The sequence below is a fragment of the Dromaius novaehollandiae genome, chromosome 1 (assembly GCF_036370855.1).
Source record: "Dromaius novaehollandiae isolate bDroNov1 chromosome 1, bDroNov1.hap1, whole genome shotgun sequence".
NCBI lineage: Eukaryota > Metazoa > Chordata > Aves > Casuariiformes > Dromaiidae > Dromaius > Dromaius novaehollandiae.
This window is the reverse complement of record NC_088098.1, coordinates 25,890,874-25,918,831: the sequence shown is the minus strand read 5'-3', so window position 1 is coordinate 25,918,831 and position 27,958 is coordinate 25,890,874. Positions and strand designations below refer to the sequence as shown.

Here is a 27,958-nt window from a genome sequence, read left to right as displayed (position 1 = left end):
GAAATTAATGCAGGAAAATGGTGTTTTTAAGTGCTAAAGAGATATGAAGCATTGCATCTTCATAGTCTGCTAAGGAGCAACAGCTGTACTTCATTTTAACTTGACGTGCTTCAGATCTCATATTCATATAGGTATTTAATGATCCAAACATAATGGTCCTATATAGAATAATTACTCATATGAAAGCTGAAGTTTGATATGTAATCTTTTTAAAAAGATGCTTCAGTGGAAAACTTGCTTTGGTTCTAACAATGAAAAAGCCCTTTAACAGTGAAAATGCTTGGGAGGGGTTGGAGACTATTGGCAATGGATCTTAAGCACAGCTGATGATCAATGTTATTCCTTCTTGACAGCCTCCTTGCTTCTTCCTCCTTCCCAGTATAGCCAATACAGGGAGAACAGGTAGAGTGCAAGACAAACCATTAAATCATAGTGGTAAAGTGTTGCAGCAAATACAAGAAAGAAAAAGAAATAACAGATTTTGTAACCAATATGTTTTAAAGCTGGAGACTCACTAGGTAGTTCATGTGCTTCACTCTTCTGGTGAGAAATATCTGCAGAATCAGAAATGTGCTGTTTTTCATCCTCTGAGTCATCAAGCCAGTTCAGCGTATTCCCCTCAGTTATCAAACTGTCAGATTCAGAGCCTGTCCCTTCCATTTCTTCAGTAGGTTCACTAATTAAAACCTCTGGCCTTGATGAATTTCCTCGTTTGAACTCTGCTTGATGGAAACATTGACCTACATTCCTTCCTCTTCCTTCTCTAGAGATCGCTGTGTCTGAACTGGAAGGAACTTCTTTTCTTTCAGCTTCAGGAGAGAGGTTTTTATTAATACATGTCATTTCATTTGTTAGACTTGAATCATATCCTGACTCAGCAGCAACCTTGTCATTGACTGTGAATTCAAAGTCTCTGTATGGATGCTCTCCTGCCTCAGTGGACTCTACAGAAGCTGTCACAGAAGAGCTTTTATAATGGTAAATGGGCATAGCATTTGCACCAGAAGATAGCATTTTGGTTTCAGTGTTAGCACACAGGTAGGAAAGTGTTCCAGCATCGCTTTCTTCCTTGCGCTCTTTTGCCTCCTCACTGCGTAGATGCTTCTGGGCACTCAGGGGACATTTAGATACTTCTTCTGAATATAAACCCTGCCCCAAAGCTTCCTTCTTTGCTGCAGCAGAAGCCCTTACTGCTTGCTCTACAGGTAGAATATTGCCAGTGTCTGGTTCTGCCTTGGCAAGTCTTTCCCTGCTACTGCATACAGACATCGTTTCTCCTTGCAGTGTTTCATGTACGCGTGCATTATAAATATCTAAAACTGATTCCTTTTCAAATTCAGTGTCATATAATACACCCACTGTGTTGAGTTGACAAAGAGCATAATGTGAACCATCATTTCTCCCTTCATGTGTATCAAACGCTGTTTCCTTTTCCTCTGTGGGCCTGTCACTTAGTGCAGTCTCTTGAGGTAGCTTAGCAATTACTGCTTTTTCACTGGCAGACATTTTTTCTGGAGCACTTTCTGATGTTGTTTTAATTATATAAGCTGTACCTGCCTCTGCTTTCTCTATAATACCATGCTCAGAGACAGAAGACTTTTCACAACTCTCTGTCTCTTGGCAGGTAAACAACTCTTTTGTGGAAGCAATATTCAGAAACCTGGTATTTATGCTCGTATCCCACCTAACTTCACTATCTGTTTGTTTTCTTATCTGTTCCACTGTGTTTGCTTCACTTTCCCTTTCTATCATTCTTCCTTGATTTTTGTTGTCTGACTTTCCTCTGTCTTTTAACCTCATGAATTCTCTGTGTTCCTGAGTGTCTTCAGCTCTTCTTTCATCAGCCAGAGAGGAAGTCAGAGGATCTGCTTGCGCAGGCCTGGGTGCATGGTTATTGTCTTCAGTTGACAGAAACGTTGTGTTGAATGTTTTAGTAGCATGTTTTCTACATGAGTTAAAAGGCTTGGGTGCTTCCTCCTCTCCGATTAGTGCTAAGTCTGCTACTTCGATGACTTTCTTCTCTTTTCCTGTATCAGTGTTATAGTTCTTCTCTGACATTTCACCAGCCACTTTTTTGTGTGTATATTGGCTTTTTGTGGAATCTATTGAGACATCAGAATGTGCAAAATTGTCTGCATATAAATCTCCTCTTAAATGTACCTGAACTTTGCTTTCAATCATCTTGATTTTTCCTTCATTTTTGTCAGCGTCTGACAACAATGAATCCAGAGTTTGGTGAGACATTTGCGGCGCCTTGTGCTCTGGAGCTAGATTAGCATTGCCATCCAGGGTTTCTGTTATGCATGCATTTAATTGCATTGATTCATCATGCTCTGAAGAAATGGTTTCTGGACTCATTTCACAGGCCTCTTTTGAGGGATCAGCAGCATCCTCACTGATGAATAATCTCTCCATCATCTTACTTCCTGAGGCGCTTTCTGTTTCACCTTTTGAAATATCTATATAGCTCTCTCCTTGCCAGCTTGAGACAGTAGTCATAATATCGATAGCCTCATTCTGCTTTGTTCCAGGAAAATATTTTGCCGATAAAAGGGTTTCACTGGCACCAGTACATTGCAAAGACGGCTCAGTGCTGTTTACAGACCCAGCAGTAACTTCCTTTCCTGATGACTGACTGTTATAATCTCTTATGGAATACTTTCTGTTATCATTTAATTTTTCTCCTATCTCTTGTGAAGTATTTTCAGACGAGGAACTGATAGGCACAGGGTGCCTCAGCAAGTCACTGCTTGTTTCCATACAGGTTAGCTTTCCCTCCAATCCTTCGGTTTCATTTGGAAAATTAACTGGTTCTGTTGTGTATAAATTCCTTTCATCTCTGGAAGAGGTACCTCTAGCTCCTGTGAAGTGCTGATTTAGCTGAAACAATAGAATAAAAAAGAATGATCAAAAAGCACTTTATAAAAATATGCCAAATGAATGAGGCAGGATTTCATTATGGGAAGTTTTGTTTTTAGTAACAAAGCTTTTATGGAAACGTGTTCCAAACCATTTGCAAAATTTGCATTGTATGTATTTTTTAACATAGGTAATGAGCTTTATGGTGGTGCTGAAAAGAGCAGGAAATAAAGTAGAATTCAGAACCCTCTCTCTTTATTCATGAGTTCAGTAAGCTGCTAGTGCATTTTATACGAATTAAATCTAAAGAGAATATTCCCTTAAAGGGAAGCTAATTCATTCTCTACACATTCGGTTCTAGGTTTGGGAAGAGGGAGGCGGGGGGGCAAAGTGGCGCTTAAATGAGGGCATTGATACAGTACATCAAAGCCTGGTAATGTACAGTATTGTCCAGTAAAACAAAGACACATTTCACACTGACAAATACTGTAAGGATTATCTTTGCTTCATTTCTCTCAGGGACCTTTTTACAGGCTTCAAACCAGACTGTTTTTAGACAATCTGGTAAGACATGAGTTGGAAATGAGATTAGTGAAGTAAAAGGCCAGAAACTAATCACTCTCCCTCCTAGCTCTCAAATATCATATTGTATTATTCAGCTATGCCTGCTTGTCATTGCACTCTCTCTCGCTTTAGCATAGTCACAGTGATAGCACTAGCTGATCAATTAGAGGCTAGCTTCTTGGGCACCCCTTTATACATTTGCACTTGCTGTAGATACCCCCATTACAGTTTCTCTTATTAATATGTTTTCTGCAAAGCCTCTGCAAACTATTAATAGTAAAACGTCACTCAAAGAAAAGTGAGGGAGCTAATGTCTCTGCAAATTCTGTTTTAATGACCCTCTGCCAACCAGTGCTCAAGTGTATTTGAGTTCTTCGGTGATGCCAACTGTCAGGATTTAACAGTGAGATGCCTGTGTTTTTTTTCCCCTCCTCATAACTGACATTTGCATGATCTCAATAATTATATGCAAATCTTACGATTTCCCCTTCTTCTCACATAAGGCTCATGTTACTTGTCAACTGCACAGCTGTCTTGTGAGCCAATGCCTGTGCGTTTCAAAGATTCGGTTTTATTTCCATCTATTATAAGCCTTCATTGTTTAATTCATTAAAGAGCGCATAGTGCAAATTAACATCTAAATTATAGCTTCCCCTTCATTTAATGTAAGGACAACCCTGGCAATTGATAAACAAACGGTTATACTTGATCCTGCTTTTTGTAGCAGGGTGGACTGAGAAAAAACAAGTGATTTTAGAGGTCCTCTTTTTTATGTTTCACCATTAAAAAAATGGAGATGTTGACTTTCAGGCAGTGAAAGCTCCCACAATAGGTAACAATTTTGAACTTTCTTCAAGTAAAAGACAAGAAAATTTTATATTTAAATAAGAGGAATTTATTCTTCCCCTCTCCATCAAGAATGGAAAAAAAGAATGGTTCTCATCTTCCTCTCCTGTCTGATTCAGCGTTCACATTTTCACAGGTGATAGCTATTATAATCTGTGATTATGAATCTATGCACCCAAATGATATGAGCTGAGAACAGACACTGAGAATAATAGATTACTATGTGTCTCATTTATTGCCATTTTTTCTTTCATACTGAAAAATGCAAGCCAAACCACACACACGCAGGCACACACACAAATCCAAATAGACTGAATGTTCACTGAGTGTGAAATTTATTATAACTAATTTAATGCTAAATACCAATTTAGAAAAATGTGTTGTATAAATATATATATATTTATTTTGTTCATATAGCATGTTACACTGTTATCCTTCGAAAAATCCAAAAGGCTAATAGTACCATAAATATAAGAATTTTTCCAAATATAAAGCATTTATGTACAAATATACCATCCTAGAGACTAGAAAGAGAGATCTTTGAAATGTTACTCTTCTAATGCCTTCAAACTGTCACTTAGAGCCTCTGGTAAAGAAGTAAAAGAGAGAAGTCATTAATTTAAGACTGGAAAAAGTTGAGGCAGTATACTGAAATCAAAGCACCTTCTATTGTTGAATCAGTTAGAGATTCAATAAAAGTACAGACCAAGACTTTACATTTGTAAATTAGTACATCAGTCAGCTCTCTTAAAAGGGGGCATTTCACCAGCTTTGAAGCGTAAATAGATTCATATCATTTAATACTGTAGATATAATTGTATAACACTTACCAGTAACTCTAATTCTTTTTCATCATTTCCATGATCACCCTGGTTGTATTCTGCATTTTTACCTTTTATATTTTCATTAGCTGGCTCAGTGTCTTTGTCTTCTGCTTGTGAATAGACAATCTCTGGGATGTTTGTTTCTGAAGAATTAACAAAAATATACTTGAACATTTTCCATGAGGTTGGTTGTTACACTATCTTTAAAATTAACATGTGCAGTAAGGAAGAACTAATTAAACTGGGTGTTGTACCTGAAGTCCTTGAATTATTCCATATGTCCTCATCAGACATTGCCAATATTTCTTCTTTGCTGTTAAACAAAAAGAAATTTCCTGTGTTATTCTGCAGAAATTATTGTTCTAATTCCTTTTAGACTCAGGTATAAAGAGGGCTGATTAATTACACAAAAATTTGAATGCTGTTTGAAATTCTGAAGATAACAATTTTAGTAAATGTAGCTTGTTTGAATGACCTGATATTAAGACTTGGTCAAAGAAAGAATTAGCCCAGAAAATGAAAATGTGTTGACCTTCAGATAACATTGCAAAGCTGATGGATTTTCTCAGGCCTTTTCTGAGAAAGCAGCACAAAGGTGATTAGATGGGTCAGTGACAGGAGAGTGTAACTTGGGGTCAGACAAGGGTCTGGAAGGATATATGTGTTTGGGAGACTAGCTCTCTCTGTTGCTTATATTTTTCAAATACTTGTGTGTATACCGAGATCATAGGAAAAAGACATCTTCATTACTTGAAATAAATCAAAAGAGTCTTGCTGCATGTATACGGTATAAATCCTGTTGCTAAGCTATGCCTGTCCGATAGGAATGAATCCTGCTTCCCTGCAACCAGTGCGGTTTTTGCTGTTGCTTGCTACCTTTGAACACAAAGGCCAGGTCCTAAAAGACAACCACCTGAAGGGAGATGCTGAGTGCTGACAGTCCTCAGCAATATCAATGCAAAGCAATAGCACTTTGAACTGTGTGCTTATGGGCATGTAACCTTTAGTAAAAAAGGGGAAAAAATGTAAAAAGAATGTCATTTATGTAAAATGTAAATGATTATAGCTTTCATAATTCCCTCTTGATGAGGAGGATTTTTTTTGTCAGTCTTAATTTATGCATTTTTGAACCATCTGTCCACCTGTGTTACTGCAAATTACTTTCTAATTTTCAAATATTAATCTTTTCCCCTTCTATTTTATCCTTGCTTCTTTCATTTGAATTGATATAACATTAATTCTGTCACCCAAAATGCCTAATTCAGAAGGAGGATGCTAAATTTACACATTGTTAAAAGAATCCAGACAGCGACTGTCACCAACTTTTTAAAAGCCAGCCTTTATAGGCTGGATTGCCAGACAAAAGCAGACAGCAGATCTATCCAGTCCGGTATCTGATCTCTGACACTGGCCACCATGAGATACTTCAGAGCAAGATGTAAAGTTCTTGTAGCAAAAGATATGGGGTAATCTGCACTGCCTTATTAAGGTGCCGCTTGGTCTTTTGTTGTTACAGTCTGTCCTGGAAGCACAAGATTTAACATCCTTTCCACAGTTCTTTTTCACCATTAATTACAATAATACTGAATATTCTTGATATCCATATGAATGTCATGTCACTGCTGAATTCTGCTACATGCATAACCTCTGCATCGTTCTCACTCTCCTACTCATACCAAGTTGTACTTTCCTCTGCCAACAGTTGCTATCATCAGAATAATCCGCATTTCATCCTGAAAAGGCTGGCGGACCCAGGCCCTTATTAGTAAACCTGTGGGTTTTTAAGGTAAATCATCACTGCTTATTCTTTGCACATCATCATTCATTTCTTGTACTATCCAAATGCTTATTTTGATGTTACATCTGCTCCCCAGTTTTGTTCTGCTCCTTTGCAGCTTTTTCATCCACCTGCTTCTATAAGCCTAGACCCTGAGTAGTTGGAGCCATAACCGTGAGACAGAAGCAGTAAAGCATTTAGGTGCTTAAAAGGGTATCTGAAAAAGGCCTGAGTTAGGAGCGAGGCTTCTGAACAACACTTCTTTGAATGTACGTGGCCACCTGCAGCTTCCAGTCAAGTGGATACAACTCATGGGAACCAAGCCTGGACTCTTTTGCTGCTGGAAGGGGCTCTCATCTGCTCGTTACGAGAAAGGAGATACATCCACCCGTTTCTTGCAAGAAGCATTCCCAGGAGGAGGACAGCTGCTGATGCCTATATTTTATTTAATAGTCTACTGGCAGCTGGAGCTCTTGTCCAAGACGTAGTGGCACATTCAGTTTCTATCACAACCTGAGGAGACTGAAAATCACACTGCACACACATCCAAAAAGTACACAAATTACTAGGGTGCAGACTATTTCAGGAGCAACTGAAGGGAACATTTCGCCTACTCCTCTTGAAGCTGGATATACAAGCAGGAGCCTGACTCTTTAACTCACTCCTCATTCCTTGAAGAAAAGAGAACCTGGATTCTGTTCCCTCTGTTTATTTCCTATTCAGTGATTATTTTTTATTTTTGATAAACAACTTCTTAGTGTAAAATACAGACATTGTCTTTGGATCTGGGGCTCCAGATGTCCCCTCCCTCAGGGGAAGTGCTTCAGGTAACTTCTCTCTCCTCCTGGACCCCAAAACCTTTCTTGAACAGTGGCACAGCTTCAAAGAAAAAAAAAAGACTGAAAAAAATCACTAATGTAAAAGATAGGAAGCAATGCTTCTAAAGAACATACACTGCCCACACTTCGCAGAAAACTCCTTAAGCAAGGATGCCAAGGAGGAGCATCTATTTTCTAGTTGTCTAAATGGGCAAGAACAAAGCTGCTTAGAGCTGGATCCTTATGGCCATATGCAAAGACGGTGTCCATCTTGTCTAACCTTATCTTTCTAAGCATCTATACTGAAGGCAGTCATGTCGAATCTATCATCAGTGGAGGGAAAATAACACTTTGAAAGGGAGAATCGCTCCATCTGTCGTAAACATCACCGGTGAGACGGGATGAAATATCCTTGAAGGTGCTTCTCTTTCCCTGCACAAGACTGACTACAAAGGGAAACTGCAGTGGCTGGCTCAGAACCTCAGTTTCAGATAGCCAAAATTAACTGAAGTGAATCCCATATTGTGAATCTAAATTCAAACTGGAATATAAGTAACAAGCTTCCATGGCAAGTGACTAGGGCTTTATTTGGCATGTAATGTGTGACCCCAGCACCTCAATTTCATTTCAGTGTAACAGCTATTTTCTTTATTTCACATCTACATCAGAGATATCCATCCTTATATAATTATTCTAGTGGGAAATCTAAAATTAACCTAAATTGAGGATATCGGTATTGCAGTCTTTGGGGATCTCAATGCACATAAAACAACAGTCATTTACCAGCACTGCTTTCACCTAAGAAGTGATGTGAAAATGCTGAATCTACAGGTTGATACAATCACAGAATACTCTCAGACATATATGTACGCCTCGAAGAATGAAATATTTGACACACACTTACACAATTTTAATACCATGACTGAAAGACTGTCAAGGATAAATTGTCTCTAAGATGAGCAAAAATCTGACACAGGCATGAATGGAGGTGTAAAAGACAGTGCTAGCCCATGCATACATCAAGTACCAGCATCTAACAGTGTTTTTTTCACAATGAAGTGGTCAGTCAGGATCACAGTCAGGCCTTAAGGAACTTGTCACGGGTCATGCATGATACCAGTGACAATACGGAGAAGAAAAAATAACAATGTATTTTGTCTTCTACTTGTAGTCACCAGCTTTAATATCAGTTTACAATGACGTTGTGTCCTTTACAATGGTAGAAGCAGAACAAAGATAATTTAGCCCATGTTTTATCAGTATCTGTTAAGACTATTTTGTAACTCTGCTTCTAGTCTTCCACAATTTATATGTAATAACTTGAATTCAGGTGTCCATTTTTTTCTTACAATATATACAAACACATCCTAAATGCCTAAAGTAGTTTAAAGCATTTTGAGAGGGGACTCAGCCTGCCAAGCCTCCAGACTTTCTTCAGGTTCCTCACTGAAATTTTCCCAGAGCCCTTAAATATTAGCCCTTTCATCAAACACTGAGAATTATATGGCAGAAAATCTCTACTACCAAAACATTTGATCACATTGCTTTTCACAGTATCCTTTCCTCCTTGCAGTCTATGTAAAGTGTTTGTTCAGTCAGTAAGATGTTTGACTTACTATTTTTTCTCTTTATTTCTCTGCAAAGTTCCTAGCTCAGAATTAGAATTCCATCAGCCAGATTTGTTTATCAGTAGTTTTGACTCAGCTTTTGTTTTTTAAATTAATGATCTCATTGTGTTCTGGGGGGGGATCTAAATGTGCCTGTATTGCGTATTGAGAGATACAAAATTTCTCTTCAGTCTTAAAATGTTTGTTTTTATTTTTAAGTGAACCTATGTATTCTGATAACAATTCAAGCTAGAAAACTCCATGTTCCCCTCCAACATAAAAACCTGTACACCTGCAGAAGCTCAGTTGCTTTTTCTCCTTCAGACAAATGGAGTACATCTTCGAAAAGTACATCAGAAATTTAAGAATTTCTACCAGCTTCAAAAAATATTTATGTTCATGATTCATTCTTGATGGAACTACCATTCACTTGGACTGAGTGATAAAAAGAAAGCAGAAATGACGGTAGGCTATCACTACAACTTTGCATGTAGAAAGAACAAATGAGAGGTTTGAGGACTAGTTAGTAGGACTGAGACAACTGAAAAGTTGATGGACATTAGGTGAAGGAGCTCAGAAGTCCCAAAATTATGCAGAATTTGCATCTCAAATGCAGAAAAAAAATGTCAAGCTTAAATCCTAAAGATGATCACCTAGAGCTCCATGGAGTAGATAGAGCAATGGAAAAAAAGATTAATTAGCCAATAAAATCATGCTTTTAACTTTAGAAAGGGTAGGGATAAAGTAAGACTTGTCAATGGCTTTGGAGTCAGCCTTTTTAAATTAAATAGGATTTTTTTAGAAGAAGAAGTGAGGTTTGATCAAGATTTAAGATAATCCATTTATGACCCTCAAATTGAAAGACTGCTCTAAAACTTTTCTACCACAATGCTAGTAATGGAGTAGAGGATTCAGAGGAACATGATCAACAGGTCATAACTGATAATTTAGAGAATGATATTATTTCATCCAGTCTGGGAGCAGAACTTGGGGTTTAAATATGGTCCAGTTAAGAGGAACAGATAATCTCCAGCCCAAAATATTGAGAGATCCAACTAGAAGAAACCACACATTAGTTTAAAAACTTTGCTATTCAAATCTATTGAACTGGTCCTGATACTATTGTCACAATATCAGAAGAACAGGAAAAGCAGTAGCTATAAGTAGGAAAAAGGAGAAAAGTGTCTTCACTTTTCCCAGGTGTCTTCAGAAAGTCTTCACAGTAGATTCAGACCAAAACTTAAAAGAGAGAATAAATAAAGATAAATGGAAAATGGCATAAATAAGCCAGACTCACCTGATAGTATCTTTCTTTGACAAGATTACTATATTTCCCTTGTCTGAAAATCAGTTATCTAATCTATCTGGACTTCATTAAAGCATTTACTATGTAGCCACATGGGAAATTTATTAATTAAACTGGAGAAGAGGGAGATTAGTGCAAGAGTGCAGAGGTGGGAGAGGAGCTCTCTGCCAAGTGAAGCTCTGTGAGCTGGTCTGAACAGAGCTGTGGAGCTGGGTAGACATCACGGTGGAATTCAGATGGACTGATCTTGTGATCAGACTTATTTAGTAATTTTATTAAAGATTAAGGCACAAAAAGTCAAAGTTAAATTAAATTTGTGGAAGATATGAAGCTGGGAGACATCACCAACACAGAAGTGGATTGAAAGAAATGGGTGGCCTGGAGGATCAGACTAATAGATATGGGATGAAATTCAAAATTATAAAGTGTCAGGTCATACATTTAGGGACTAGAAAGAGTTTCTGCTATAAAATGAGGGCTTAAAAATTGAAAGAAGCAGATGAACAAGAAAAATCTGAGTTTGTTTTTTATTGGACGCCATTTGCAAGCCACCATTTTGAGCTGGACATGGAACAAAGGCAAATAGTATTCTGCAGTAACATGTCAGACAAGGTATTCCCAGCAATGAAAGATTTCCAGGAAACATTCATGTCACAGTACGAGGCACTGCTGAGAACTCCTCTGGAACATTTGTGTACAATGTTCAAGAAAGATTAATTTAAACTGGAACAGGTGCAGAAGAAGACGACATGAAGATTGGGGGAATGGAAAATCTATCTTAACTGAGGAGACAAAATGAGTATTTCTGTTTTTAGAGTAGCAAAATAAAATCTGAGAAGGGAAATAAATGCCCACTATTAATATATGAAAGGGGTAAATATTGAGAAGGGAGAAAAGACATTAAACAGCAGGACTCTTCTAGCATATTAATAGAAATGGTTCATGAAAACTTCTGAGTGGAAAGTTAAAGAAAGATTTGTATGCATTAGAAAAGCAATTCTGGTACATTTTTTTGTGCAGATAGCAGGAGCAAGAAACTGAGGAGACTTCAGTGTGGAAATATTCATGGACATATTATTATGAGAGGGAGGGATTATACAACATGTTTCCCCGTGACTGCCAAGGACAAGACTTTATGGTCCTATAGTTCCAATACAGTTCTATTTCATATGTCCCTATGCTACTAGATGCCCTTAGAGGTACATTTTCATACGTACAGATTTCACCATAGAATAGCAGGTGCATTGGTTTGGTCTGAGATAAATTTGGGCCCATAGCCAGAAGCTACTAATCTCTTCATAATGGGTGGAGCGGTTATAGCTTGTTGCGGTTTTAATTCATATAAATGTTTGGCAGAAGTTGTCTCCGTATGTTTGCATAAATTGCAACACAATTCACATTGTTGTATGTTATATTCATTCATGCTACATCTTAATATCTGAAACACAAAGTATTTATTTTACAGAATGCGGCAAAAGACTAAAACTGTTAGAACATAAAGTATGGAAAGATGAAAATGTACCTGTACAGCTCTTGAAATTCATGCAATATAAACAATTTTACTCTACCTTGTATTTAAAAGAAAATGTGAGCTTATTTTATTTAGTCTGAAATTTTAAAAGGTATGGTGAAGCTAAGATATTTAAAGAATATATTTCTCAAATATTTAAGTAAAAATATGTATAAAATGGAAAAAAGTTTCAGATCTAATTTTATTCAGAAATCCAGATAGGATTAGACTCTCACTGAATCTTTCATAGTTCTGTTTTTAATTTCAAGGGAGATTCAAAATCAAAATGATCCTCTTCTATCTTGAAGTTGAGTTGAAGCTAAAATGTCTTCATGAAAGAAGCTGGCAAGACTCAAGGGCTATCCAGACAGCAATTCTGTTTTAACTTCCAGTAAAACCTATACCTAACAGGAGTCTAATACAGCAGCAATCATCAATACAACTAGTGCTTTTGGATCTAGAGCTGCAAATAGCTACCCTTGCTGAAGAATGATATAACAACAAATGAGATCATTGAAAAGAAGTAGTTAAATGTTTCAGTAGTGTTTTATTGAGACCCAGAAGAGCAAAAAGTAAATTAGTGCAGATAAGTGGTTCAGATTGATATGTCACTGGAGTCAAACAGGAGCCCTTCAGGCTGGACCCTCACAGAACTAGGGGAGGGTGGAGGGAAGGGCTGTTGGTTTGGTTTGATTGTTTTTAAGTCATAAGCAGCATATAACATGTCAAAAGGAAGTACAAGAGGAAATATCTAAATTAATTGAAAAAAACAAGCAACAACCAAAGTAATTAAAAAAATTACAAACACACTGGAAGCAGAAAATCTTTAAAAGGTTTGGAGGAATTGGCATAAAAGGACATTTCTGAGAAACTAAATATTTTCTTTGCCTCAGTCTTTCCCACCTATAACTGTGAACATCAATAGTATTCTAGGCAATTTTGTTTGAAACCCACAAATGTACAACAAAAATAAATTTCTAAGGAATAATAAATTAAGAAGGCAGTAGGAAAGACACAGTGTGTGCATAAAGTTCTAAACAGAACGTCAGTGTTCTGTTCATTGGTTTGTATGATACAGTAGAGTAAGAACTCAATGCATTTTGCATAAACATAAACCCTCTAAACAGCTGGCTTACTGGAAAACTGCATTTAAAATATTTCTGTTTATGCTGGTCTTAGAATACTAGTGTGACAAGGGAGAAAACATTAGCCAAACTAATTCATGGAGAGAAAAATCCAAGAACGGGGAAAAAAGATGGTACTATATAAAAGTAAAAACCGTAAGTTTGATCTCATTATCATGATGAGAATAGTATTGAAGATACATCCCACCCACCTGCTGGGATTTAGATCAAAATCATGTCTTGGTCTCTCTTTCTTTGTACAGAACTTACAAAAGCAGGGTTCAAATCCAGCAAGGATCCTGGCGTGCTCTGAAGAGTGTACTTTGACTTTTCTTGTCATGGGATTTCCATGTTTAATTCTATTCTATTTTCATCACTTAATATATGATTTAAACATTTAACAAATAAAGATAAACTCATTCCTTGCCTTCATAAGGCTCAGTCTAAAACTCACTATAGGGATAAGTCTCTTAGTGATTTAAATTGATGCCCATCTTATCAGTTGTTGAAGTTAAAGACTTATAATACAATCACTCCAAGATTTCTTATCACATATGATGCCAACACCCTATAAATATTGGTCTTGAACCCTAGTGCTGCCAAAGAATGCACAGTCAAGAAGGAGAGCTCAAGAAGGAGAAGTTCAGCCTTGGCTCTAAGCCATCTTTGTGCTTCATGGGGCCTAGCTTCACTGTGCCCTCAGCACAAGTTAGAGCTGTCAGATGGCAGGGAGATGACAGGGAGGCTGAGGATTACGTGTTTGTGCCATTTCTACACAGGTGCACGAGGGGGTGTGCTTTCTTTCTGCTCTGGAGAATTTCTAACATGGGAGGCTGTGCCTGCTGGAGGCGTACCAAATAGCCTCCCCACCGAGCACTGCCTGATCTGTTATTTCTGGATGCTTGTAAAATCGAGAGGCCACCAAACACCTGCAGCAAAACCCCATGCAGTGGGAGATCCATAGGTGCAACCACCTCTTTGCTCTGGGGACAAGCTGGTAAGCACTCAGCTTTTCAGGAGCAAATGGGAACCAGGTGCAGAGGCAGTGCTGACCACGCTGGGGCCAGGCAGGCTGACGGGCAGCAGACATCCGACCTCCTGCCCACAGGTCTATGTGGGAACCAAGTGATACCGCACTTTCAACTTCCTGCAGCTAAGGAAGAGAAAGACCCTTTATAAAGATATGGAGCAAAATCAGTGCCACTGCCAGAACCGGTGCTTATTTCTGATTTGTTTACCTGTACATTTTGCCTAAAATAAAGCTGAATATTATTTTTATGAGCGGTAAGCTCTCATTTGGAATTGACACTAATGAATGCAAGGCCCTTTCCCCCTCTTGTTTGTACCATCAAATTAATTAGCTCTATTGTGACATCAGTATTTTTCTCAAGCAGTTCAAGGCTTGAGCATTTTCCTTTCTTTTTCTAAAGGGCATCTTCAGTGCCCTTTATCTACCATAAGAATCATGCATCACTTGTATTTTTCACAACTAATGCTGTTTATTATAAAAACTGATTGTGATGTGAAGATTGTTATACTGTGTGGCAAATTGCCCAAACAATTACTGTAAATGCATGAGCCATAAACTGTACTGCCAAGGACACTGGTAGGTTAGCTCCTATAAAAGAAACAATTAGAGTCTGAGGTGAAAATAATAGAGATGAGATGACAGTTATTGAAAAGGCAGAACATCCAGCTTAATGTTGTAAATATAGGTTTGTGGATTACACTGATGGTTTTAAAGTGTTCATGGCTTATTGAATGGAATAGAATATTACATACTTTAGAATGGGACCATAATTGTTATTCCTTTTTAATTGTGATGTCTGAGGCATTCGTGAGCAGTTGTTCAGAACATCCTCACATTATACTGATTCTAATTCTAAATTATCATCCTGCTCCAAGGTTTTTTGTATTTTACTTTTTTAGCATTTTGTTGTTCAGGGTCTGTTCTGAACAAAGTATTTTCTCTTGAGGAACTTAGAGTGCTTAGAGGGTTACAGCAATAATTATTTCAGTTTCAGCCTACACACTTCACTGCTTTAAATCATCATTAGAAGTTTCATCCCTCAGCAACTCCTGCTGAGACAGTCTTAAACTCCTAGAAACCATTAGATAAGAATAGCTTATCTTTATAACCATTTGTATATAAAAGTATTGATAAGAATTTGCTAGAAATTAAGAGAATACATTTTTTCTTATGAATCATCTAAATACAGAATAAGCGGGTTTTATGATTGCTAAAGAATTTCAATCATTTAAACTAGTTTTGTAGCATAGGAAGATTAGGCTGTATAAAAAAAGATGTTGCACATTGTGCAAGAAGATGTGTTGTGATAGCCTATGGTAAATATGAAGAAAATATAAAAAAGTGATAATGCTACAGGAGAAAATTAAAGGGCCCTCTGCCCTTTTCAGAGAGGATGTAAGGATAAAACCAAGTGAAAAAAAATTCAACTATTAAACCCCATGGAGTTTACCCTAAACAATTGGACAAGGAATTATGACTGTCCAAGAAGAGGTGCGAGGCACATGAATCAAAACAGGGGAGAGTCTGTCTACGGTTTGAGAGGCAAGGACAAGGTGTACAGCAGAACAAAGATAGCAACCAGCAAAAAGGCAGTCGGTGTCAACACTGTAGCATGTGTAAGCTCTAAAGCACCAAATCCATTAGTAAGGGGGGAAAAAATTCAGTAAAGTGGCTCTGAAAGAAAGTTGCAAGGAAACTAAGTACTCTGCCGTACTGCTTTTCAGGGAAATGTTCTAAGTCATTTTCAGGCTTTTACATACTGTTAAGAGAAGCTGATCTTAATGCATGGGCTTGAGATAGGGGTGTCACAGCTGTGTTGGAAACTGCTTGCGCATAGCCAAAGTTCATGTGAGGTGTTGGAGAGCACAGCTCGAGAGGGGCTGTGTTCTGAGGCCAGGGCAGCTGCCTCAGCCCTCACGCTGAATTAACTGTGTCCTAATAAAGCTCCTGGCAGAGTCCAGGGAGGTATAACTTTGGTACGGCAGAAACCAACAGCTGCGCAAATTAAAGACAGAGCAAGAAAAGACAGAGAATGCTTTACATGCGGTTAGGAGTATTGACAGCTGTACTGACAACAACACAGAAGGTGGGTTGCAGCTCAGCGAACATGACTCCGCTCCTTTATTTTGCATTCCTAACACACATGCCTTAAATTCTACTTGCCAGATGACTTTACCTAAAAACATGGCCATTTCCTACCTGAGAGGATTTTGGCTTCAAAAGACCGCTCGCTGTGAAGATGTACTGTGTATGCCTGAACCATGAAGCTGCTATTGCATGTCACATATGTCAGTGTCATTGTCTTCTGTTTATAAGTTTAATTTTTTAAGGAGGTTTTTAATAAATAGATTCCTTGGAAGCACAACAGAATAAGAATTTAATTTCAGCAATGCTGAAAAGAACAGTGTAAATTACATTGTTAGAGTCTAAACTAATTGAGACCACACAGGAAGATGCAGAAATTAAAGGAAAAACTGCAAAGAAAATCTGCTTGAGGGACAATGACAGCCATAAATAAATAGTAGAAGAGTAGAAAATACTGAATAATATTTTAAAACATTATGACATTACAAGTGATCCTATTAGAATGAAACCATATGTAAAATCAGAAACGTTATTACAAATCTAGACAAGATTGATTTTCTTATATGACCTTCAACTACCAGCAGTCTTCAAGAAGGCTCAGTCTAGGTCTTAGTAAATAGGTGTCACCAAACAAACACGACTGACACTAATTAGCTCCCTTGTTGATAGCCAGGATACAGAGGATAGAGGCATGGAGACAGAATGACCCTCTCACCATTCGAGCTCTAGTGAGGATATTTGCACACTACTAAGGCAATGGAAGTTTGCACTGTAGCTACCATTTTGAAACTATGCCCTGAACAGAAGATTGCATTATCACAAGAGTCAGTTTAGCATCCTTCACATGAATTTTGCACAAAAATAGAGTCAAAAAGAAGCTCTATCTAAATGTTTTAACACTGAGAACAAGAATATGACAATTATATTAACCTGTGGTATTTCCTCACCTTGAGGAAATGCCCCTTTGTTTTGGTGAACTCATCTAAGAAAAGGAGCTGCAACCAGAAAAGGAGAAAAGGCAGGCCTGCAAAAGAACAATAAAAGACTGTCAGTAGCTTCTAAACAAGGAGAAATTGGAAAGGAAGTTTGGAATGTGAAGTAGAAAAAGATGCTCAGAATAAGAGGTGTATAGTATGATGATTAATAGTATCAAGGGGGACAATTGATCAAGAGAGCAGCTGAGAGGAATTCTGAGTGTTTTTTCTGAAAAGATAATTCCCAGTAGGGTTCAGGCAATGTTTGTAATAAACCTATTTTTATTAAGATTATTGGGTTGGTGCTATCCAGGGGATTATATTTTCCAATTACTAATATTTTCATTTTTCAGTCTTAGTTTATGATTGAAGCAGGGACATAGGTGGCACAGAACAAAATGCATTGGCCTGGTTTGGGATGAGAATAATCATAGCCTCAAAGCAAACAGAGTCCCAAGAAATTAGTCTTTATTTTCTAGCTCATTATAAAAGACCTTGAGTTTTAATGGAAAAACATTTGTACAATTTTTTTTAAATATAGATGTCCATTTGAAGATTTTAGTGCTATCCAGTCTCAACCTGACCCCAGCACCAGTTTGGTGCCATGCTCAAACCTTTGACATAGCCTCATCTGTCCCCAAATCTCATGATCATAGATACGAAGGCTGCAGAAAAACTCATGTAATTTATATCTTGAATTAAGCTACAGAAACTGTGCACAGGAAGATTGCAACTTTTACCAAATGCCTTTATAACTCTGTCATGAATGTAGCACCTTATTACAGTATCTGCATAACAATGTTGAAAAGAAACCAGTTCTTTTGTGGTCTTGTTACACAGCTGTTTTGCGTCAAGATTGGTCACAAAATTGCTAAGTCCCTCCACATGGTTGGTTAGCTACTTCAGAAACAAGACCAGGAAATTCTTGATGGAAAGATTCCCCTGGGCAAGGCTAGAAGATCTGTTGACAATTCTATTATGGAGTTGTTGCAAAATAGTAATAGAATACCTTATTATTGGGGTGCCTATCTCCAGTGCAGAGCTGTTGAGACAGAGAGAAAGTTGGGTCAGGAGTCAAGTTTCACAGGGGCTAAACTTTGACTGAGTTCAGAGGAGACCCTTCTCACACACTTCACCAAAGGACTCACTGGAACTAATTGCCATTTGGCCTGGAAGGAGTATGGTCCAGTATCAAAATGCTGTTGTAGAAAGGATTTGGGGGTAGAGAACTATTCTCCCACTTCTTTCTGCCACTGTTTTAAAAGACAGAAGGAGAGAAAAGCAACTTTACATCAGCAGGCCTAGTGCTTTTCCAAGTTAAACATATTTTGGATAGGTCCAAGAGAAAAAAGACCTTAGGCTATGTGACACCTGGTGTTTCCCTGGATATCAGCTGGAAAGACAGAAAGACAGAAGGACAGAAAGACAGACAGACAGAAAGTCCCCTGCTAGCATATCAGGAGAGAGTCATTTCCCAGAGGCTGATGGCAGCATACTAAGGCATGTATGCAGAAAGATGACAGATGCCTTAGAGAGACTGTAGATAGATAGATGGCAGTCAGGTGACACTAAGACACAGATACCATCCCTAGGAAGGAGGACAGAATAGGTGACCACAAAAATCCTGACTCAGTCATTTTTGAGAGAGGACATGGTCTAGAACTCAGAAAACAGTTGTATCTTAATATGCTAAAATTCCCAAGTGTTACCACTACCAAGAAGAGATTTTTATAGCCTTCGGTATTTTTTCACATGCTGTTTTACTACAACACAGCAAGAAGGCCACTGTATGATGTATCACATATCAATAGCTCTATCAGGAAGACTTGGAAAACGGCCTTGGAGATTTATACTGATACTGCAGATTTACTTGGGCAGCTGAGGAGACTGCCAACGTCCACAGCCCTCTTCCACAATGTGAAGTGATCCCGGTCTTGAAGGTCTGCTAATAGCCCAGCTGATTTCAGGCCAGCTTATTGCAAGGACAGCTATTATGCATCAAAGCAAAATTTAAAGCCAAATCCACTTGATACATCTACATGCAAGGTGAGAAGAAACTGCCAGCTGTATCTAGTTCTTATGGACTCCTTATGTAGCACTACACTCAGTTGTCTAGCTCAGTGCTCTTCAGTGCTCTTTAGGATTGCTATTAGTAACCAGTAATTATAAATCTTTGGCTTTAGTGTCAGAGTATTATCTGGTTTCACAGATCGGGAAGACAGTGGAGAGACAGTCAGAAAACCAAGCCCCCCATTATGGCATGGCACCTAATATTTTCTGGTGTGTCACTGAAGACACATGGATGAAATAGCCACTTCTAACATCCTGCTTTCATTCAGTGTTTAAAATGCCTTACTCTTCCTTTGCATTAAGGCAGGGACTGCATTTTACTTGCAAAGTATTTGTTTGGACCATTCTTCTATGTTTTGTTATTAGGAAGAAAATCCACATTTTATATTAAAAATACAACAGGTGATTGGCTCCCTGGACATACTCTGTAGCAGCTGAAATCAATTGCTTCAATTTCAGAGCTGCAGTGCTATGGTTGGATCATAGCTTAAAGTTCATAATCAGAATAAACAGCTCAGATGACACTGCTAGTGAATGCATTGATTAAATATGACTCTAGCGCTCTCAGTTAATGTTTCACTGACTTTAAACATCTTTTCAGGACTAACATTTAGCCAAGGTGAATGTAATAGAATAATTTTTTCCAACTGAACATTTATGAGCTGCAATAGCTAAAAGCGGAGAGGAGACAGACCACCGAAACGTTCGTTACCAGACTGGTTAAATTTGCAAAACAGATCTCTCACTAAACACAAGAGTCATTGGACAATGGAGTACAGGAGTTCCTTCTGCAACATATTTCTATTTGTCCAAAGGTCTTTAATCACTGATCTGAAAGAGTATAGAAATAAGTTCTGATCCTGTAAATATTAACATTCAAGGGTAGTTTTACACATGCAGAATCCCACAAAGTTCAGTGAGACTCTTGATGTTCATTATTTATGGGCCTACTGCAAGATCAAGACAGTTGCTGCAATAAATAGCTCTAAGAGCCAGTCGTAATAGTGTTACAATATGCCATTTAAATAAGCTGATGAAACTGTAGCAACTGCAGAAAATCTCACAAGTGTAAATCCGAGCAATGCATGTACTCATCATATGGTTGAGAAATGATACTCATATTACAAAGCATCAGTTTTATATGTTTTAAACAAACAAGTAAACACGCTTTATAGCAACTAACATTTCTCATATGTTAGAGCACTAATTTCTGTTCTGTTATGTTGGTGATAGCAGTTTTTCCAGCAGATCTAAACACATGATGAACGACAGACCACCGATACTAACAAAACAGAGTAAACGCTACACTAAGACTGCCAGCATAGGTTATTTTCAGATGTTGTTATTTAAAACTTTAGAAGCTCCTTTTAATATTCCCAGTACAGTATATTTACAGAGCTAGAGTAGCACAGATCACAATCAACAAATGCAAAAGTTAGTCAGTTTTTCAGCCTTCAGGTATTCTCCAGTTAGGAGCCCACAGGTATGGCTGTAGGTGTTTATTTGCTGTGTGCATGCCATTCTCATCCGTAAATTCCACCTGTTTCTTCAGCATTTCTGTAAAAGCATTCAAAGCCATATGCCATTAACTTAGACATCCATCCTTAAGGTCTTTAATGTATTTCATAATTAAATTATTAAGTGTGTCTATATTTTGAAATATCATCATTAGACAGATAGAAAAAAGTCATTAAAAGTCATTGAGTGCAGTTCCTGGCCAAGTAGGACTGTTCCCCATAGAACATTTTTTCAAGTGGTTTATCTTAGGTTATTTTAAATAACTTTGGAGAGTAAGGGTACAACAATTTCCTTGAAAGGCAACTCTACAGTCTAATAGAAGACCCTATTAAGAAGCATTTCCTAATACCCAATTGCAGTTCCACAGCTTGCTTTTGTCCTACTTGCCTGAATAATATGTTTTAGACAGCCTTTAAACAATTATCCTGTGTCCTTGATAGCATGCTCTTCAAGTACCTGGAGAAGTGTTATTTTGGTGCCAGTGCTATCTATTTCTGCAACTGGCAAAGACTGGCAATGACAGGGAGGAGGCAAGAAAAGGGCTGGGAGTACTGGGTCTGGTTGATCAGCAGAAGAGTGCTGCTTTCAGCTGGCTCTCTGTGAATGGATAACTTCCCTTGCAGCTGCTCTCCTGGTAAAAACAGTGACTGCAGTCACTTCCTAATAATAGTAATAAACTTTAGTCAAATCCCATGTCTGTATGCTGATCAAGGTGTAACTTCTGACTTGAGATGCCAGAAACAGCCTTGAGATTAAATAGCAGTACACAAAGATGGTGTATGTTTTAACAGCTTTGCTGCTCTCTTTTTCTCTTTTTGATTATGATGTGTAATAATGAAAAGAACAAAAATTAAAAGAGAGCATAACACAAAGGCCATATTTTAAATGGACCTCTGGGCAATAATGCAGTTGTTCCTCCTAGCAAAGTGCACGCAATGCTATTTCCAGACAGCTTCCTCAGAAGTTCATGATTTTCTAATCACATCATGGGCTTGTGGGAAAGGCCAAGGGGAGGGGGCTGATGCAGAATCACATTTGTCAGGGGACCCGAGGCACTTATCTACCACCTGCCAGTGGATGAGTGAGCACAGGGCAATCCTGCCGGGCTCAACCTTCAACAACTTACTTCCTTTGCCTTCCATCAGAAATGGGGTGAGACCAGAGCTGTGGACAGGAAAGCCGTCTTGGCCAGCTTTTCACCAGGAAAAGAGCACTCATGCACAGAAGAAATGTTCTCAACAGCATTGCTTTAAGACCATTCAGTACTTATGCTGCTGAAACCAGCATTAGTCGCCCACCAGGGTTTTTTTACTCTTCCTTCTCATTGGGTATGGTACGTAGAGCACCATTCATATAAGGCAGTGTCCTATTTTATGTCCTGTTTTAAACTGGCATCACCAAGACAAGTGAATTGATGTATAACCACTCAAAGAGAGATGCAGTCCAGCAATTAAGAAATTAAGAAAAAAGCACAGGACCAGAATTCAGAGGGACAACTTGAGGGCTCAGACAGGTAAGTGGGTGATAACACTAACAGTTTTGATAAAAATATTGACCTCCGCCTTCCTTGAGGAGGACACGAGTCCATATAGACATCCTACCATACTGAGAAACAACTATCATTCCTATCAGCCACTTTCCTTGTGTTCCTGCTCATGCTGCTCTCTTGACAGATGGCAAACTAGGACCAACCATGGAAAAAGGGCAAGACAACCAACCCTGTTGCATCAGACCTATGCAGGAGCCTGGAGCCTCAGTCGATGACAAAATCACGTGCCAGATTCTAGGACAAGGAGAAATTTATGTTCAGAACCATAATCCATGTCCTGAAAGCAAAAGATCCAGACAGAAGAAAGAGTGGAGTTGATTCACAGAATTCAATTGCATTTTTTCTGAATGTACTTACTACTGTCTATTATGGACATTTGCTTGACATACAGTCTGGTGGAACCAAAAGTAGCCACGATTTCACAGTCAGTGATATCGGTTCATGATTTTCACATCAGCTCTGGCTTATACAGCGTCATGTATGTTAGACTGTTTAGATGAATACATACATACACATATACATATATATACACATATATGTATGTATGTGTATATATATGTATATGAGATGGAAAACAGTGGAAAAGAGGGTTATTTTCTGCCAGAAGGTATCTCTTTTAAGTAGTAGCCTATAAATTTCTAGGAGTCAATTTTTTTTCCCAAAATATATTTATGAGTATATGTAAGTTAAATGCACACTTTCAGGTAGACTAAAAAAAAATACAGCAATTCATTCAAACATTATTGTTTTCAGACTGTATTTTATGCCTGTGAATCCTTAACAATTTTTGAAAAGCACAAAAATCTATGTTAAAATTTATGTTGGAATTAATTTTAGTTTGGAAAACTGCAGTTAGAGACAAATACTTGTATGAAAGTTTGATAGACTATCTGTTCATGTCCAGACATAAAAGCACAAGCAAATGAAATGCAGAGAGAATGGGCAGGATTCTAGCTCATGTGGCTTTGATCATGCAAATCTAGTGAGCTTCAACATTAATTATTCCATGCAGCTTTGCTTTTCCTTCTCAATTTCTGCAAGTGCAACTTTTGAGGGTTGATTCCATGCAGCTTTGCTTTTCCTTATCAATTTCTGCAAGTGCAACTTTTGAGGGTTGATTCCTTTTTCAATTTATTTTTTAATAGTGATGTCAAAAGCCTCCCCATTGCCCTCATTCACATAACTTTGTCCTGGCTCATGCTCTCATGGGTAACATGATACAGTCATATTGTGCTTCCTCGGTGACTTCCTCCAAAAATGCATATTATTCCTTTCATTTTACTAATGCAACAAATACTCACCAATGACATTGAAAGAGTCACACAAGTATGCCCTAAAGTGGATCAGACTATCTGTTTAAAAAATATAACTCTTTAACAGTCCTATTTTTCAACTGAAGAGGTAAATTGCATAATTTCAGGAAAAAAAAATCTAAGAGCCAAGATTTTGAAAAATGTTATAACAGTTACATTTCTAAACTTGAGCATAGGGGACTAAATAAATGCCCCTTTTAAAAATCCTTGCATTCGCATTGTTTTAACAAAATCTTTAATTAAAAATCTCCAGCTTGTGCACATGGATGGCAATATTCCCTCCCTCTATATTTATTGTTTGAACCACCAGTAAAACTGTTATTACTTCTGTGTAAATGTTTGCATTGCTACAGCTCTTCAGAGAACCAAGTTATGGCCCAGGACCCCGTTTTGCTAAATGCTGTATAAACATACAGAGCAGCAGTTATAAACTCTGCAGCATTTATAATCTGAGCATAAAACAAGAGGCAAGAGATGGATGGGCTGATGGAGGAGAGCAGGGAAACGGGTAGTACTGCTCAACATGATATGAAGTAGCTACAGCACATGAGCAGGCTCACTGTGCCAATTTTGGGGAGGGGGGTTGTTTTTGTTGTGCTTTTTTCTAGACATCAAAGCAAAGGAGTTTTAATGAGGGTCTGAAGGAGAATAATGAGGTACTTTTGCAGATGTCTGCAGGGTGTTCCTGCTCACTCAAAGGGGCAACATGTACAAAGACACTTTGAAAAACAAGTGAGCAACAGAGGTTGGCATCTTAGCTCTTTTGAAACAAAAGGCCCTGATGCTGACCTCATTTGCACTGGTGAAAGTTGTAACTCCTATGAAGTCAGTGAAGCCCCTGTAGCATAAAATTGGTCCTACATTACAACTTGCCAGAGCTGTCTTTTAGAAGCCATGGTGACCACTGAAAACATATTCCAAAAATACTTTCAACTCATTTTTTCGTTTACCATTAGGTCCCTTTACATTCTTCTGCCACTAAAGAGAGTCTTGAAAGTACATGTTAGTTTTTACCAAAAATGTGTAATAGGTCTTAATGTAAACAAGACCACTTTATTTTTAATATTATCACAAATATGCATATTTGTATATATGTGTATATGCACAAATATATGTGTGTGTGTATACACACATATATATGTATACACACACACACCCCTATATACATATGTGGTGTATATATATACTTTTTTTTTGCAGCCTGATACAGAGGGAAACAACTTTACACTCTGATAGGAGAGAAGGTAATTTTATGTTAGGGTAGTCATGTTACTTCCTTTCCCATTTTTTAAAATACCTGTCTGTATGAAATACAAGCAAGAAACTTAGCATATGCATGTGAAAGAGAGAAGAAACGCTTCTACGACTTATGCTAGCACTAGACATGTCGCAGGAGGGTTCAGGGATTTAAGCTCTTAGGCGTCATTTAACCTCAGCTGCCCAGTTGCATCTAAATTTGCAGGTCAGTCCCAAAAGCAGTTGGCAGCCCAGGGCTCCCTAAATTAAGACTCAGCTTTCTGCGTCTGTCTTATCCACAGGGGCTACCTGAACTCAGGCTGAAAGCAGACCGCCTCCACACACTCATGGTAACTGATATCAAGGCCCTTCTGCATCAAGGCTATCTTATTTACCCAGACTGGGTCGTGTGACACTACTTGAAGGACAGATGCGATATACAAAACCAGGCACAAGTGTCAGGATCTAACTACCTGACAGGTAAACGACTCGGCCCTCATGCTCCAAGGCACCGGGACTTTTCCCCTCGGCAGGGTTGCCCCAGAGCTGGCCCAAAGGGCACTCCGCCAGGCGAGCGTCATGGACTGGCTATGAATTTGGCCTCAAGTTAGGCCTGGGGGCTGCTCTTACACAGGAGCGTTGATGCAGCCATTAAGTCCCACTGCCTGCTTCTCCACACAGGAATCACGTGCAATTAGAGCTGGCAGGTGCTCTCGACACAGCGCACTCCTGCTACAGAAGATGGGAGAGGGGGAAGTCCTGACTGCCTCCTCCTCGTTAGGCTTCCAGCCTCTGCTGCCGTTTTGCTTCCCCTTCCCCATCAGTTTAGTCCAGGTAGAAGAGCACAGGCTGTGGCCAATTAAAATCAGGAAAATAAAACAGCACTGTCTTACTTGGAAAGAATACAAACACTAAAAACTCAGGATAAATTCACTTCTGGGATCTAAATATTGCAATGGACACTACAGGTAAAATGTAGATTTGATTCTGCAATACTGCTACTGATGTATAGGAAATTTGCTGAGCAAAATATTGAGAACTGGATTTTCATGGGCAGCATTGCTTTACTAGCACAAAGAAAAGTTAAACACAGAGTAGGAAGCCAAAAGTTACTCTTCCTGAGCTCCTCTGGTTATGTGTCATTAAGTTATAAGTTATTCATTGTCATTTTACTCTATAATTAGCATAGCAATTGCCAACATTTAATTATTATAATAATACATATGAGATAAATTTTATATATCTTTTTCTCTAAAATATCACCAGTTCTGCCATACACATCATTATTCATTTCACTGTTCATATCTCTGTTGGAGATGGGTAGGGTTTTTGTCAATCTGATCGCAGAAACATCCACCAGTGGCACAAAGAAGGCATTACCCTAGGACACAGCTTGCAGAATAGCCCAACCAATGGCAGAAAAGTTTGTAGCAGCTATTCTAATTGCAACAGGATCCTTTGCAGAGTTATCAGCTTCCTGAACCACCATTACTGTTTCTGTTTTAATAAGTGCATTTAGAGAAGGTTCATATGAAATGAATCATGTGAAAATCCAGGAATTTTTTTGCTTTTAAAATCTTGTTGACATACCAAAGAATTGAATCTAAAGTGTTTAACTGTACAGCGATCTCAGTTTACAGCAAACTTCTCAATGATGTCAGCCCTCTTTACATGACAGAGATTAAAATCAGTACATAGCCCATAATTTGCAGAAACCACATTACCTTTCAAATGTATGGCAGGCATGCCATATTTTGTAACTATGACAATTGATCACAGTCAACTTGTCTGCAGAAAACAGTTGTCTGATATATACAAGAGCATTACTGAACCCAAGTCTTGGTCTTACTTATCATAAAAAAAAAAAAAGCTAATAGAAGAAAACAGTATAAGAAGCCTTTGTTGCAGCAGACACAATTAGAAAATCAGAATTAGCCAGCTATATTGTAAATTAAAAAAAGATAACCTCACCTGCTTGGTGTTGCCTTTAAGCAGCCTTTAAGATGTCTATCAGTACCCTCTCTGTGTGCTTTATTGTCCCCCTTAGGCACAGTTTCTTTCTTATGACAAATGAGCGTGTAATTTTTGTCGTCGTTGTTTGCCCAGAACGTGCCAACTGATGTCTCGTACCGTATACAGAACTCCACTTTAGCTCCATCTTGCTGGTAAGGAGGCACCAGAGAAATCTTAAAGCAGAACTGGTCAGTCTCACTGCCACAGGAGTTGGGCATGAAGTCCGCTATGATATCGTAATAACTCAGCCAGTCATCCAGTGTCATTCGAACATACACCATTTTTTCAAAAGATATATTGAGGACTCGTATAATGCCGTTCATACAGGTAACCCCAGGCAGGAACACAATTGACTCCAACAGTACTTTTTGCTCACGCACTTTTTGCAAAAGTTCCTCCTGTGAAGCAGGTAACGTAAACAGCTGAGATAAAAAAAACTCCTCCTCAGGGAAAACTTCATCTTCCTTGTCATCATTTTGTGATGTAACTGGAACTTCCCAGGTTTCAAACTCTTTAACAGACACAAGATCAAATCCAAATGCATCAGCAAATGAAACTTTCCTTGCAATGGTACCAGGGGGGTCTGCCTCCTCTTCCTCTGAAGAAGCAGAACTCCGCCTTCGGGGCAGTGGAGAGAAACGAGGTTTAAAGGTAGTTTTAACATCTTCGTCTTCTGAAGAGAAATCATTTACAGTAGGGACTTCTAATAAGTTATCCCTACTAACCCGACTAGGTCCTTCAAAAGGCTCCATTGGGCTCTCCGATATAAACTGAAAGAGAACTGTACAACTAGTAGCAGCTGATATTTGAGACACTGTTTTAAAACAAGGATTAATGTTACAGTTGACATTGCAAAAGGGAGTCAGGCCTATTAATAGATTCTATGGTGTGTTAGCTATGTTGGTCTGTTCTCCAATCTGATAGTATTAAGTGTT

The 27,958-nt window shown here is 38.4% G+C and overlaps 1 protein-coding gene across 1 annotated transcript; it reads right to left on the bottom strand.

The window, feature by feature from the left end:
• On the bottom strand, positions 1 to 27,775 carry PPP1R3A (protein phosphatase 1 regulatory subunit 3A). The gene is made up of 4 exons (XM_026117754.2): positions 26,982 to 27,775; positions 5,348 to 5,406; positions 5,100 to 5,236; positions 1 to 2,880 (listed from the first exon to the last, which is right to left on the bottom strand). Exons 1-4 carry the CDS (start codon positions 27,773 to 27,775, stop codon positions 337 to 339), a joined length of 3,534 nt encoding a protein of 1,177 aa, XP_025973539.2. The 3' UTR covers positions 1 to 336.
• Between the last annotated feature and the right edge of the window lie 183 nt (positions 27,776 to 27,958).